Consider the following 15,413-nt stretch of genomic DNA (forward strand, 5'->3'; position numbering starts at 1 on the left):
TGATTCATTCCAAATCTTTATTGGCAAAAATGAACACCAATCAGCAGATAGTTCTTTGTCGTTTTAGTTTATCAAAGTTATCTTTAGTTATTATAACAAAACACCCCTTTTAGTTAAATTTAAATATGTGGATGTAGGCATGTCTGAATGCATGTATGAATATATGTCAAAAAATATATCTGTGTGTATACATGTGTGTCTGTAGGGATGAATATATTTTTTAATAGTTGAACTTTTGATCAAGTAAGTGCTTTTTTAATGATTATATTTAACATTACTCTTGACAATCTCAGTGCAGACAAAGCCTCACGCACCTCTAAGCGATCATTCGCTTCCCCCCTATGGGGGGCCCGGACCCCAGGTTGCGAACCACTGTGTTATAGGATATGATGGATACATAGGGAGTTTAGTGTAGAGTTAGGGGGGGGGGTTTGTTAAGGAATTAAAATATAAGTCTACAATCTGGTCCACACTCCAGAGCAGAAGGTGGCGGTAATACACAAATTAAGCTGGATGCCAACTGCCATAAAACAAGAAGAAGAAGAATAAGAAATACCGGAAGTGACAGATATCTTCCGGGGCGCTGCTGATCACAACGTCGTGCGGGGTTTACATTTTGTTTGATTTTAATATTTTGTCGAGATAAACATGTACGACCAAGACGAAGGTGAGCTGCTGTCTGTTATCCTTTAGAAACTTCATTAACACACAGGCTGGTTAAACTTTGTTAACATAACGGTAACTGAACTTAGCTTCATCTGAAAACATAAACCTCCGTAACAAGTAAGCTGCTAGCGTAAGTTAGCATGATCTTAAAACATCGAACGGCTGAGTTACTGAGTGAACATACATGTTACCACCGGTTAGCTAATATTAACTTCTGGAAACCGTTATTAACACTTAGGCTAACGTTAGCTACATCTGAAAACATAAACCTCCACTGATCGACGTGCTAACAGCAGCTCATGCTAATGGCGCGGTACTTTGTTTCAGGTAGCAGCTAACAGGCTAATCAGAGGATGTTGTGATGAATAAAAAAGAAAAATACAAACGATCTTACTCAGCTGCTGTTTGTGATTGAAGGGGGTGAGGGTCACAGTTCAAAATTCAATCCAAAAGGAGACTGGACCTAGTTAAAGTATTTTCATCCCAAAGGCTTCAAAACTTCAGAATTAAACATATATATATATATATATATATATACATACATATACACACACACAGTACTGTGCAAAAGTTTTAGGCAGGTGTGAAAAAATGCTGTAAACTTAAGAATGCTTTCAAAAATATAAATAATTGTTTATTTTTTATCAATTTACAAAACGATCAGTGAGCGAACAAAAGAAAAATCTAAATCAAATCAATATTTGCTGTTACTACGCTTTGCTTTCAAACCAGCATCAATTCTTACAGGTACACCTGCACACAGTCAGGGATGTTGTAGGATTTTAGTCAGGTGTATGATCAACCAATTATACACAGCAACAAGACACAAGGTAGTTATACTGCATCAGCAAGGTCTCTCCCAGGCAAAGATTTCAAAGCACACTGGGGTTTCAAGATGTGCTGTTCAAGCTCTTTGGAAGAAGCACAAAGAAACGGGCGACGTTGAGGATCGTAGACGCAGTGGTCGGCCGAGGAAACTTAGTGCAGCAGGTGAAAAACACATCGAGCTTATTTCCCTTCCAAATGGGAAGATGTCCAGCAGAGCCATCAGCTCAGAACTGGCAGAAACCAGTGGGACCCAGGTACACCCATCTACTGTCTGGAGAAGTCTGGCCACAAGTGGTCTTCATGGAAGAGCTGCAGCCTAAAAGCCTCCGACATGGAAACAAGGCCAAGCCACTCAACGATGCACAGAAACATAGGAACTGGGCTGCAGAGAAATGGCAGCAGGTGCTCTGGACTGATGAGTCAGAATGTGAAATATTTGGCTGCAGCAGAAGGCAGTTTGTTCGCCGAAGGGCTGGAGAGCGCTATGATAATGAGTGTCTGCAGGCAACAGTGAAGCATGCTGGAGGTTCCTTGCAAGTTTTGGGGCTGCATTTCTGCAAATGGAGTCGGATTAGATTTAGATTTCTCTTCTGTTCATTCACTGCATTTTGTTCATTGATGGAAAGAAAATATTAACACTTCCATGTTTGAAAGCATTCTGAGTTTAAAGCATTTTGTCACACCTTCCTAAAACTTTTGCACAGTCCTGTATGTATATACATACAAATACATATATATGTATAAATACATAAAATACTGTGTGTGTGTGTGTGTGTGTGTGTGTGTGTATATATATATATATATATATGTGCACACACACGCACACACACACACTCGTATACATATACATATATATGTGTATTTATCCATATGTGTGTATAAATAAACCAGTGGAAATAAAATACTGATGAGTCATGACATCACTAATGTGTATTCGTGTCATTTGTCAGATAATCAGTACGATGAGGACGACGATGAAATCACTCCAGATCTGTGGCAGGAAGCTTGCTGGATCGTCATCAGGTAAAGTTGACACACCTGACTTGAATGATCTGCTCGTTATCAACCAACTGAAGCGTCTCAGGGGATTGGTAACGAGTGAAACATTCGAATCAGGTGTGTTAGAGTGCGGAGAAACCTAAAACATGCAGGAAGGTAGCCCTGCAGGAGCAGGGTTGCCCACCTCTGTCCTAACTCAACAGTCTTTCATAAGGGTGTTTATATGTTAATCCCTTAATTGTGAAACAAAGTCAATCCCACCCAGGCGTGACCAGAGAGGTATGAGGGTTGTCATTGATTGACCCCTTTATCTCCTGAAAGGTGGTTTCTTGAGGTGTCCTGATAGTCCGCTGGGAAATGTTACTTTTGTCATCTTTATGACTTTGAGTGCAAAAGCCACTGAGAAGGCTCCAGGATGTAAACATCCTTCCCAGTGTTGATCCTAAGGTCCATCAATTGGAAGGGAATGCTGTTGAGTTAACACTCGCCAACAAATGGTTAGGGTTAAGTATTGGGCTAGGGTCAGTATTGCCACACTAGTGAGGTCCACCTCTGTCCTCGCTACAGAGACGTCTGTCTTAGTCATCATTATTCATTAAACCTTATGAAGTGTCAGACGGACACCAAACGGGTTTATCAAAATACTGTCAGTCACAATTGAATGCTTTACACATTCCTCATAAATCCTGTCTTAATAAACATCCGCAATGGTGTTTATATCGAAATAACTATCAAAACCCCTGAATACAATATAATGAGAACTTAATAGTTAATCCAATTAACACTAGAGCTGCCAGGGACGACGTCATTTGGCGTAGTGGTAGAAAAATATTAATTATTCCGTCATGTGTGACAAGTTTACCTCCTGCCCTGACTTTTCATAAATACCTATCCTGCACATGCCTGCATCAAACAATGATGTCATTATATTTAGAAAAACAGATAGACGCCTTTTGTTGTTGTTTTTCACACTCAATGAGACAGAGAGAGTGAGCATGTGTGTGAGAGAGAGAGAGAGAGAGAGAGAGAGACAGAGAGAGTGAGCATGTGTGTGAGAGAGAGAGAGAGAGAGACAGAGAGAGTGAGCATGTGTGTGAGAGAGAGAGAGAGAGAGAGACAGAGAGAGTGAGCATGTGTGTGAGAGAGAGAGAGAGAGAGACAGAGAGAGTGAGCATGTGTGTGAGAGAGAGAGAGAGACAGAGAGAGTGAGCATGTGTGTGAGAGAGAGAGAGAGAGAGACAGAGAGAGTGAGCATGTGTGTGAGAGAGAGAGAGAGAGAGACAGAGAGAGTGAGCATGTGTGTGAGAGAGAGAGAGAGAGACAGAGAGAGTGAGCATGTGTGTGAGAGAGAGAGAGAGACAGAGAGAGTGAGCATGTGTGTGAGAGAGAGAGAGAGAGAGAGAGAGACAGAGAGAGTGAGCATGTGTGTGAGAGAGAGAGAGAGACAGAGAGAGTGAGTGTGTGTGAGACAGCGAGAAGGAGACAGAGAGTGAGCGCATGTGAGACAGAGTGAGAGAGACAGAGAGTGTGCGCATCGGAGACAGCGAGAGAGAGACAGAGAGTGTGCGCGTGTGAGACAGCGAGAGAGAGACAGAGTGAGCGTGTGAGAGAGACAGAGACAGAGACAGAGAGTGAGAGTTGTGACGTTTAATGAAGCCGGGCATTAGCTTTATCAAGAATTAACGTGAAATTAGCTTTACCAGTGGCGTTAGCTTATTAACAGCTTTACTACCACGGTATACTTTCCCCCACTGCCACATCGGCAGATCACACAACGGAGAGGAGAGGAAACAGACAGTTTCAGCCTGCTACGTTTGTTTTTAAATGAACGTTAAATACTGTAATTGTGCATTTGTCCGTGTAAACGGACACTAATCTACCGGAGGCGGATACATCATCAGCACTGCACAACAAACGGATACTCCTCATTGAAAAATAATTCATGTTTATCCCAGAGGAGACCGGAGACGTTGTAACTTCCTGTAATTCATCACGTGAGCTACACAAGCCACGGCATTGGCTGGCTGCCCGCAGGGACATTTTTACAGCGCATGCCGTGCATCATAACATGGTCCCAACTAATCGTTGATGAAATTTGTTGACAACTATTTTAATAATCGATTATTTTAATCGATTAGTTGTTGCAGCCCTATAAGGAACGTTTCCTGGAACGTAACGTTACACATGTAAAGACACAGAACGAAGCCGTGCAGGTACAGTAGCACGTACTGTATGCATCGCATCACAGAGCCTATGCATTCAGTTAGAGATGAATATAATATGATTGAATTATTAATATTATATGAATTATTTTGATGAGTGGATCTGTTTCTTCCTGCAGCTCTTATTTTGACGAGAAGGGTCTGGTGCGTCAGCAGCTGGACTCGTTCGATGAGTTCATTCAGATGTCTGTTCAGAGGATCGTTGAGGATGCTCCGCCCATCGACCTGCAGGCTGAAGCTCAGCACACCTCTGGAGAGGTGGAGGAGCCGGTGAGGAACCTACCTGGACCAGGACCTGGTGCTGGTGTGGGGGGTTATCTTCAGGGTCTGTGTAGGAAGGTCCTGGTTATAGATGAAGACATCACTGTGACATCACTGTGACCTGTGTTTCAGCCTCGTTACCTGCTGAAGTTTGAGCAGATCTATCTGTCCAAGCCCACCCACTGGGAGAGAGATGGAGCTCCGTCCCCCATGATGCCTAACGAAGCCCGACTTCGAAACCTCACGTAGGTCCTCACCTGGTCTGGTCTATCTCACCTGGTCTGTTCTCTCTCACCTGTCCTCACTTGTCCTCACTTGTCCTCACCTGGTCTGTTCTCTCTCACCTGTCCCCAGGTACTCTGCCCCCCTGTACGTGGACATCACAAAGACGATCATAAAGGAGGGCGAGGACCAGCTACAGACTCAGCACCAGAAGACCTTCATCGGTAAAATTCCCATCATGCTTCGCTCCACCTACTGTCTGCTGAGCGGGCTGACGGACCGAGACCTGTGCGAGCTCAACGAGTGTCCACTCGACCCCGGAGGTTATTTCATCATCAACGGCTCAGAGAAGGTATACTTTGACATCACCATGTGATATCACAGAGCACCTATATGCTAAGCTAAGCTAGCTCACATTGACTGTGTCTTTAAGATGATCAGAAATATAAACTTGCATATATAAATATAAAATAAATAAATATAAACATTTCTGTTCTGTCTGATAGATTTCTGTTTTCACCTATTGATGAAAAAAAACGGTCTAACTGGTTAAATTGGTTTCCTTCTGGTTCTCAGGTGCTGATCGCTCAGGAGAAGATGGCCACCAACACTGTGTACGTGTTCGCCAAGAAGGACTCAAAGTACGCCTACACGGGCGAGTGCCGATCCTGTCTGGAGAACTCGTCCCGCCCCACCAGCACCATCTGGGTCAGCATGATGGCCCGAGGAGGACAGGTGAGCACACCTGGATTATAAAGTTAATTGACATTATAATAACATGATTGTAAAGGTAATAACTTAATGTGACATCATTAAACAACAAATCATGTGTTTAACACAGATCACTCAAGAGACAGTGATCAGTGAGCTAACTGATTACGTGTTGATCGTCTCTCTCAGGGAGTGAAGAAGAGTGCGATTGGTCAGAGGATCGTGTCCACGCTGCCGTACATCAGACAGGAAGTGCCCATCATCATCGTGTTCCGGGCGCTGGGCTTCGTGTCGGACAGAGACATCCTGGAACACATCATCTACGACTTCGACGACCCAGAGATGATGGAGATGGTCAGTGTGATCATTGATCATGGAGTGAATGACGGGGCGTGTGTGTGATTGGGCGGGGGGGGGTCGTCTATATATCCATATGTGTGAAGAATAAATTCCCTTATTTTTAAAAGAAAACTGACAGACAGGTGGAGTCTCTCTTAGCCCCGCTCACAGCCCCGTGATGTCACTTGTGATGTCACCTTGTTTCCAGGTGAAGCCATCTCTGGACGAAGCGTTCGTGATCCAGGAGCAAAACGTGGCGTTAAACTTCATCGGCTCCCGCGGAGCGAAACCCGGCGTGACGAAGGAGCGACGAATCAAATATGCCAAAGAAGTCCTGCAGAAAGAGATGCTGCCACACGTCGGAGTCAGTGACTTCTGTGAGACCAAGAAGGCCTATTTCTTAGGGTGAGTCTACCTAATGTCAATCAATCAATCAATCAAATTTTATTTGTATAGCGCCAAATCATAACCAGGGTTATCTCGAGACACTTTACAGAAAGAGCAGGTCTAGACCGACTCTTTGTTAAGTTATTTAAAGAGAGGCCCAACATGAATCACCATGAGTAGCACTTAGCAACATTCGGCACATTGGCAGAAAAACTTCCTTTTAACAGGCAGAAACCTCGAGCAGAACCAGACTCATGTTGAACATCTGAAGAGACTGGACGGGCCGAACATGGGAGAGAAGGAGATGCAGGATAGAGACAGGCAGAGAGAGCAACAACAACATATGTTCTTGTAACAACAACAACAGACACATACTGATGGTTACAATGCCAATAAAAGTGGTAGACTAGGGTGAAGATTGGCAAAATAAATGAATAAATAAATTAGCGAGAGAAGCAGAGTAATGATAAAGGCTGAGGTAATCGTAATTGTAACAGTTGAAGTCAACAGGTCTACTATTAGCATTAGCAGCAACAATAATGATACTATGGGGAAGGCTGATGTTAGTAGTTGTTGCAGTCGAGCAGGTCCACAGCAGCAGGTGGTCTGCAGCAACGATCCTCAGGAACCTTCAAGACAAGGGAGCATGAGAACTCCCGGGAAGATATGTGGTTAGTAATGTTAATGGGACCAGAAGATACAGAGTTAATGAGCTGCATTAATATGACAGAGAGAGAAAGAGAGAGAGAGAGAGAGAGAGGGAGAGAGAGAGGGAGAGTCAGAGAGAGAGAGGGAGAGAGAGAGAGAGAGAGAGAGAGAGAAGCTTGGTGTGTCAGATCCCCCGGCAGTCTAAACCTATAGCAGCATAACTCTGGGCTGGTCCCAGCCTGAGCCAGGCCTAGCTATAAGCTTTATCAAAGAGGAAAGTTTGAACTCTTAAAAGAAGAGAGGGTGTCTGCCTCCCGGACCCTGACTGGTAGATTGTTCCAGAGGAGGGGGGCCTGGTAATTGAAGGCTCTACCTCCAACACTACTCTTAGAGACTTTAGGTACCACAAGCAGGCCTGCATCCTGGGAGCGCAATGTTCTAGAGGGGTAATATGGCACTATGAGCTCTTTCAGATATGATGGTGCCTGACCATTAAGAGCTTTGTAAGTAAGAAGAAGGATTTTAAATTCTATTCTAGATTTTACAGGAAGCCAGTGCAGAGAGGCTAATACAGGAGAGATGTGATCTCTCTTCCTAGTTCTTGTCAGCACACGTGCTGCAGCATTTTGTACCAGCTGCAGAGTTTTTAGTGACTTATTAGGGCAGCCTGATAGTAACGAGTTACAATAATCCAACCTGGAAGTAACGAATGCATGGACTAGTTTTTCTGCATCGTGTTGAGACAAGATGTGTCTGATGTTTGTTGTGAAGATGAAAGAAGGCTGTCCTTGATATTTGTTTTATGTGGGAGATGAAGGACATATCCTGATCAAACAGAACTCCCAGATTCCTAACAGTAGTGCTGGATGCCAGGCTGATGCCATCTAGGGCAGCTATATCATTAGAGAAAGAGTCTCTAAGGTGTTTTGGGCCGAGCACAATAACTTCAGTTTGTCTGAATTAAGTAGCAGAAAGTTTCTAGTCATCCAGATCTTTATGTCCTTAAGGCATGCTTCTAGTTTAGATAGCTGATTGGTTTCGTCTGGCTTCATAGATAAGTATAATTGAGTATCATCTGCATAACAATGAACATTAATGGAGTGTTTCCTCATGATATTACCCAGAGGAAGCATATATAAGGTAAAAAGAATCGGTCCGAGCACAGAACCTTGTGGAACTCCATGACTAACTTTGGTTTGCATAGAGGACACATCATGAACATTAACAAACTGAGATCGATCTGATCAATAAGATTTAAACCAACTTAATGCAGGTCCTGTAATGAACATTAACTGTTCTAGTCTCTGTAACAGGATGTGATGGTCTATCGTGTCGAAAGCGGCACTAAGATCTAACAGGACGAGTACAGAGAGAAGTCCTCTGTCTGAAGCAGGAAGTAGATCATTTGAAACTCTCAGTGCTGTCTCAGTGCTGTGGTGGACTCTAAATCCTGACTGAAAGTCCTCAAATAAACTGTTGTTGTGAAGAAAGTCACATAATTGATTAGCGACTGCTTTCTCAAGGATCTTTGAGATAAAAGGAAGGTTAGATATAGGTCTATAGTTAGCTAAGGTGCCTGAATCTAGGGTAGGCTTTTTAAGAAGTGGCTTAATTACAGCTAGTTTAAAAGACTGGGGTACATAGCCCGTCGATAAAGACATATTGATCATATCTAGTAAAGAAGTGCTAATTGAGGGAAAGACTTCCTGAAGCAGCTTGGTTGGAATCGGGTCTCAAAGACAGGTTGATGGTTTAGACGAAGATATCAGAGAATTTAGCTCAGGAAGGTCAATTGGAGAAAAACAGTGTAAACATCAGGTGTGTGAGCAGTTTCCAAAGATACATCTGCACCAGGTAACGGCAGGAGGTTACAGAGTCTCTAATCTTTAGGATTTTGTCATTAAAGAAGCTCATGAAATCGTCACTGCTGAGGCCTATAGGAATACTTGGCTCAGTGGAGCTGTGACTCTCTGTCAGCCTGGCTACAGTGCTGAAAAGGTACCTGGGATTGTTTTTATGTTCTTCTATGAGGGAGGAGTAGTAGACACCTGTACAGGTGCATCTTCCAGAGAAACACCTGTGAATTAACTGTTCTGTTGATATAACCATGTCTTACAGTATACATAACCTTGATATTTGTGTGTGTGTTTGTGTGTGTGTACAGGTACATGGTCCACAGGTTGCTGCTGGCAGCGCTTGGCAGAAGAGAGCTGGACGACAGAGATCACTACGGCAACAAGAGGCTGGACCTCGCTGGGCCATTATTGGCCTTCCTGTTCAGAGGGTGGGGCTTGTCATGACCTCTGACATCAAACACCATCAGTACACACAAACATTAACAATGAGACACTAATATATTATAATAATTAACATAATGTTAAACTAATTAAAGTTCACATTTATTCAGGTTTAAATCCAGTTTGAATAAAGTTTAAATCAGGTTTAAACCAAAGACTGTATAAAAAGATGGCTGACATGACAGCTCCCTAAAAGTGAAGCCAAACCCTCTCTATCGCCCCCTGCTGACTGGCTGCAGTATAGCTCATAAAGCCCGCCTCCTCCATGTTAACAGATGGGACATGAGTCAAACTATAAAATGAAAATACACTTCAAATACATTTTTCTCAAACATGGTTTCTGTCATTATAGTTAGTTCTTATCATGCTGATTTATGTCCAAGTGTTCATTTTTCACTTTGTTATTTGATGCTATAAAAAGAGGGTGTGACGTCATGATTGACAGCTCCGTTGACATATGGGGCTCCTGCCGCGTTCTGTTCCTGAGTTTTAGCTAGCAGAAGTAACTACGGTGGCGCCACCCGCCGATGTGTACTGCGCAACTCTGGCTCCAAATGACGTCACCATCGCAAGATGGCAGCGCCTATCACAGGGGCTGTTTTGGCATCAATTTTGTACAATGAGAGCAGATGGATATGTGTCGTCCATCTATATACTGTGTATATATATATATATATATATATATATATATATATATATATATATATATATATATATATATATATATATATATATATATATATATATATATATATATACAGTCATTGGTTTAAATAAAGTTTAAATCCGTTTAAGTAAAGTTTAAACAGGTTCAACCAGGTTTTAATTAAAATTGCAAATGCATGTGTAAATGAAAATCAAAACACTGTATGATCCAGTTTGTGTTCTGTGTTCAGCATGTTTAAGAATCTGCTGAAGGAGATCCGGATTTACGCTCAGAAGTTCATTGACAGGGGAAAAGACTTCAACCTCGAGCTTGCCATCAAAACCAGAATCATCTCAGACGGACTCAAGTACTCGCTCGCCACCGGGAACTGGGGCGACGTGAAGAAGGCTCACCAGGCCCGAGCCGGAGTGTCACAGGTGAGAACAACACCTGCCTCCAGTGACCTTACCATGGTAACTTGTATCAAAGAACTACCCTGCTCCGTGTCAGGCTAACTGTAGAGGTAACTCTCAGGCTGACTGTAGAGGTAACTGTCGGCTAACTATAGAGGTAACCGTCAGGCTAACTGTAGAGGTAACTGTCAGGCTAACTGCAGAGGTAACTGTAGACATTACTGTCAGGCTAACTGTCAGGCTAACTGTAGAGGTAACTGTCAGGTTAACTATAGAGGTAACTGTCAGGCTAACTGCAGAGGTAACTGTAGAGGTTACTGTCAGGCTAACTGTCAGGCTAACTGTAGAGGTAACTGTCAGGTTAACTATAGAGGTAACTGTCAGGCTAACTGCAGAGGTAACTGTAGAGGTTACTGTCAGGCTAACTGTCAGGCTAACTGTAGAGGTAACTGTCAGGTTAACTATAGAGGTAACTGCCAGGCTAACCTTAGAGGTAACTGTCAGGCTAACTGTCGGGTTAACTGTCAGGCTAACTGTAGAGGTAACTGTAGAGGTTACTGTCAGGCTAACTGTCAGGCCAACTGTAGAGGTAACTGTCAGGTTAACTATAGAGGTAACTGTCAGGCTAACTGTAGAGGTAACTGTCAGGCTAACCTTAGAGGTAACTGTAGAGGTTACTGTCAGGTTAACTGTCAGGCTAACTATAGAGGTAACTGTCAGGCTAACTGCCAGGCTAACCTTAGAGGTAACTGTAGAGGTTACTGTCAGGCTAACTGTCAGGCCAACTGTAGAGGTAACTGTCAGGTTAACTGTAGAGGTAACTGTAGAGGTTACTGTCAGGCTAACTGTAGAGGTAACTGTCAGGCTAACCTTGGAGGTAACTGTAGAGGTTACTGTCAGGTTAACTGTCAGGCTAACTATAGAGGTAACTGTCAGGCTAACTGTAGAGGTAACTGTAGAGGTTACTGTCAGGCTAACTATAGAGGTAACTGCCAGGCTAACCTTAGAGGTAACTGTCAGGCCAACTGTAGAGGTAACTGTCAGGCTAACTGTAGAGGTAACTGTCAGGCTAACCTTGGAGGTAACTGTAGAGGTTACTGTCAGGTTAACTGTCAGGCTAACTGTAGAGGTAACTGTAGAGGTTACTGTCAGGCTAACTATAGAGGTAACTGCCAGGCTAACCTTAGAGGTAACTGTAGAGGTTACTGTCAGGTTAACTGTCAGGCTAACTGTAGAGGTAACTGTAGAGGTTACTGTCAGGCTAACTATAGAGGTAACTACCAGGCTAACCTTAGAGGTAACTGTAGAGGTAACTGTAGAGGTTACTGTCAGGCTAACTGTAGAGGTAACTGTCAGGCTAACCTTGGAGGTAACTGTAGAGGTTACTGTCAGGTTAACTGTCAGGCTAACTGTAGAGGTAACTGTAGAGGTTACTGTCAGGCTAACTATAGAGGTAACTGCCAGGCTAACCTTAGAGGTAACTGTCAGTTAGCCTGACAGTTACCTCTACAGTTGGCCTGTCAGGCTAACTGTAGATGTAACTGTAGAGGTTACTGTCAGGCTAACTGTAGAGGTTACTGTCAGGCTAACTATAGAGGTAACTGCCAGGCTAACCTTAGAGGTAACTGTCAGGCCAACTGTAGAGGTAACTGCCAGGCTAACCTTAGAGGTAACTGTCAGGCCAACTGTAGAGGTAACTGTCAGGTTAACTATAGAGCTAACTGTCAGGCTAACTGTCAGGCTAACTGTAGAGGTAACTGTAGAGGTTACTGTCAGGCTAACTGTCAGGCCAACTGTAGAGGTAACTGTCAGGCCAACTGTAGAGGTAACTGCCAGGCTAACCTTAGAGGTAACTGTCAGGCTAACTGTAGAGGTAACTGTCAGGTTAACTATAGAGGTAACTGCCAGGCTAACCTTAGAGGTAACTGTCAGGCCAACTGTAGAGGTAACTGTCAGGTTAACTATAGAGGTAACTGTCAGGCTAACTGTAGAGGTAACTGTAGAGGTTACTGTCAGGCTAACTGTCAGGCTAACTGTCGAGGGAACTGTCAAGCTAACTGTCAGGCTAACTGTAGAGGTAACTGTCAGGCTGTAGTTATGTGTAGTTAAAGCTGTGTTGGTCTGCTAATGTTCACAAGCTCAAAACAGCTTAATGTGATTAAGGACAGCTGACTAAATATTTAACACAGATGATCACAGATAAAGTACCTATTAAGCTGATCTTGTTGGTGAAACAGTTTGAGTCTTAAGTCTGCACGTTTTTCACCTTTTCTTTAGCTGTGTTGATCCTCAGGATGATCTGAGTTCAGCGTCTTCCATTCGTCTGCTTTCAGGTGTTGAACCGTCTGACCTTTGCTTCCACTCTGTCTCACCTCCGTCGAGTCAACTCTCCTATCGGCAGAGACGGCAAACTGGCTAAACCCAGACAGCTGCACAACACGCTGTGGGGGATGGTGTGTCCGGCCGAGACGCCCGAGGTAAAAACGTCAGATGAGCTGAGAAACTTTAAAACACAAACAAAATATCTGAAATCACAATTAAGAGTCTGAATCCAGTTCAATTAACGAGACGAGTCTCAGTGTAAAGTCTGCAGGATGTTCAACACTAAATGATCTAAAACTAAACTTTATATTGATTCACGGTTAACAAACAGCTGATGTGTTTGTGTGTCATAGGGCCACGCTGTGGGTCTGGTGAAGAACTTGGCCCTCATGGCCTACATCTCTGTGGGCTCTCAGCCGTCTCCCATCCTAGAGTTTCTGGAGGAGTGGAGTATGGAGAACCTGGAGGAGATCTCACCTGCTGCCATCGCAGAGTCTGTCTTTCTCTTTTTCATTTCACAGAAAAAACTGTCTTTAGTTTAACATTTACCAGAAAAAAGCATTTTTATCTCTGTCTCAGGCAAATGTTTTTCTTTGTTGAAGTCCATTCTTTGTGTTATCTCTTAAACTGACCTGCAGGGGGCAGCATCACTTCCTGAATCAAAAACAGCTCAACCAAGCCTCCAGAAAAAAAGACTGTTTTCTTTTAGACTTAAACTGGGTGTTAAATGTCACCAGTATTCATTAATCAATTATTTAACTCAATTCTCTGACTTCATATTTAGTTCTGCTTTTCACTTTGATGTTTTAGTGCCACAAAGATATTTGTGAATGGCTGCTGGGTCGGAATCCACAAAGATCCTGAACAGCTGATGAACACTCTGAGGAAACTCCGCAGACAGATGGACATCATCGTGTCCGAGGTAACGAAGAGCCCGATGTTTTTCTATCTAACAAACAAACAAAGAGAGAAAAATAGCTGAAAAATTAAACATAAAATCAACACTGAGCAGAGTTTTTATAAAAACATTTCAACTACTGCTGAAGAAGTTTCTTTAAAGATTTAAAGAGCTCACAGGGAGGAGCAAATCTTAACACACCTCCAGCCTAAACAATATACCTGAGAGATACCTGAACTCGGGGGTCTGAATGTTTCAGGTGTCGATGATCAGAGACATAAGAGAGCGAGAGATCAGAATCTACACAGACGCCGGACGAATCTGCCGACCGCTGCTGATCGTCGAGAAACAAAAATTGCTGCTGAAGAGACGACACATTGACCAGCTGAAGGAGCGCGAGTACAACAACTACAGGTGAGACACAGGTACAGGTGAGGTATAGGTCACCCATTTTCTGGTGCTTGCTATCGTTTCCATTTTCCCACTTAATTTTGGCTGAGTTACTAAGTTGATTAGAGGGTTCTTCAGTTTACCTGTTGCTCGGGGTGTGGGGGGCTGGCTCCTGATCAACTGAGAGCAGCTTGGTGCATTCTCCTCATAGCCAATCAGGGTGGGACGACGCCCTTTCTTTAGATTTTAAAAGAGGTCGAATTGCACTCCCCAGGTTAATTCTGATCCTTTCTTGACTTGCTAAAGCAGCATATATTATCAGCCAAGCATGCTGGTCTGGTCTTTTTAGGCCCATATGGGTTTCCTTAGCTCTTTTGTCTATTTTGATTGTTTTGACATTCCTGAATCCTAGTTTGGGGAAATAACAAAATTATTTTTTCAACTAGATTACCTGCATCAGGCCCGTTTAGTAACAGTCGTGCAAGAATGTTGCTTTCCCAACGATAGCCTAGTGCCTGCAGGCTTTATTTGTTCTGTCCATTTGTTAATTTTCTTTGAAAACCCCTTCATACATATTGATTTGGGGAAACTTTAAAATAAACAATAACCACAGGTGAGACACTGTCTCACCTGTGGTTATTCCTGTATCTCACCTGTAACTGAGTACAACTACTACAGGTGAGACAGGTACAATAACTGAGACACAGATACAGGTGAGACACAGGAACAGGTGAGATGCATGATGTAGATGCCTCCCCTCTGTTGGGAGACCATTGAACCAAGTTTTAGTAACACCAGAACAAAGTTTCAAACATTTGTTACAAAAAAGAAAAAAAACTGAACTTCCAAAATATTTCACAGAAAGAAAAAGAAAACAATCAATTATATACATTTTTGTCACCTTCCACAGGTTCACCCCTTCGACAGATTCTGCTTTAAATATAAATCACTACACTACGTGTCACATTCACACACACTGATGGCAAAGGCCTAAGTGCCAATCTCTAATCAGATCTAGGCCCATTCAGACACCGATGTTATTTTGTGCTTTGTAAATTATTTGTGCAACTTAATCTTAGAGAGAGATCTTAGAACTTAATAAATAAATCATTGGTTGGTTCATCGTAGTTTGATTTACAATTACTGGAACATAGAAATAGTGTA

At 43.0% G+C, this 15,413-nt stretch overlaps 1 protein-coding gene across 1 annotated transcript in view; it reads left to right on the forward strand.

Moving 5' to 3' along the window:
- The first annotated feature begins 582 nt into the window (after nt 1-582).
- polr2b (RNA polymerase II subunit B) overlaps nt 583-15,413 on the forward strand; it is a 34,869-nt gene continuing 20,038 nt past the window's right edge. Inside the window, exons 1-14 of the mRNA XM_069669442.1 lie at nt 583-667; nt 2,445-2,517; nt 4,835-4,985; nt 5,109-5,221; nt 5,331-5,550; nt 5,775-5,933; nt 6,099-6,263; nt 6,457-6,653; nt 9,448-9,567; nt 10,477-10,663; nt 12,973-13,116; nt 13,315-13,454; nt 13,772-13,883; nt 14,119-14,273. Of these exons, the coding sequence (XP_069525543.1) occupies nt 649-667; nt 2,445-2,517; nt 4,835-4,985; nt 5,109-5,221; nt 5,331-5,550; nt 5,775-5,933; nt 6,099-6,263; nt 6,457-6,653; nt 9,448-9,567; nt 10,477-10,663; nt 12,973-13,116; nt 13,315-13,454; nt 13,772-13,883; nt 14,119-14,273 (1,955 nt within the window). The 5' untranslated portion in view covers nt 583-648. The remainder of the gene's footprint in view (nt 668-2,444; nt 2,518-4,834; nt 4,986-5,108; nt 5,222-5,330; nt 5,551-5,774; nt 5,934-6,098; nt 6,264-6,456; nt 6,654-9,447; nt 9,568-10,476; nt 10,664-12,972; nt 13,117-13,314; nt 13,455-13,771; nt 13,884-14,118; nt 14,274-15,413) is intronic.

The sequence above is a fragment of the Semicossyphus pulcher genome, unplaced genomic scaffold (genome assembly GCF_022749685.1).
Source record: "Semicossyphus pulcher isolate SPU_LCO1_2020_fin unplaced genomic scaffold, fSemPul1.0.p SCAF_2, whole genome shotgun sequence".
NCBI classification, from domain to species: domain Eukaryota; kingdom Metazoa; phylum Chordata; class Actinopteri; order Labriformes; family Labridae; genus Semicossyphus; species Semicossyphus pulcher.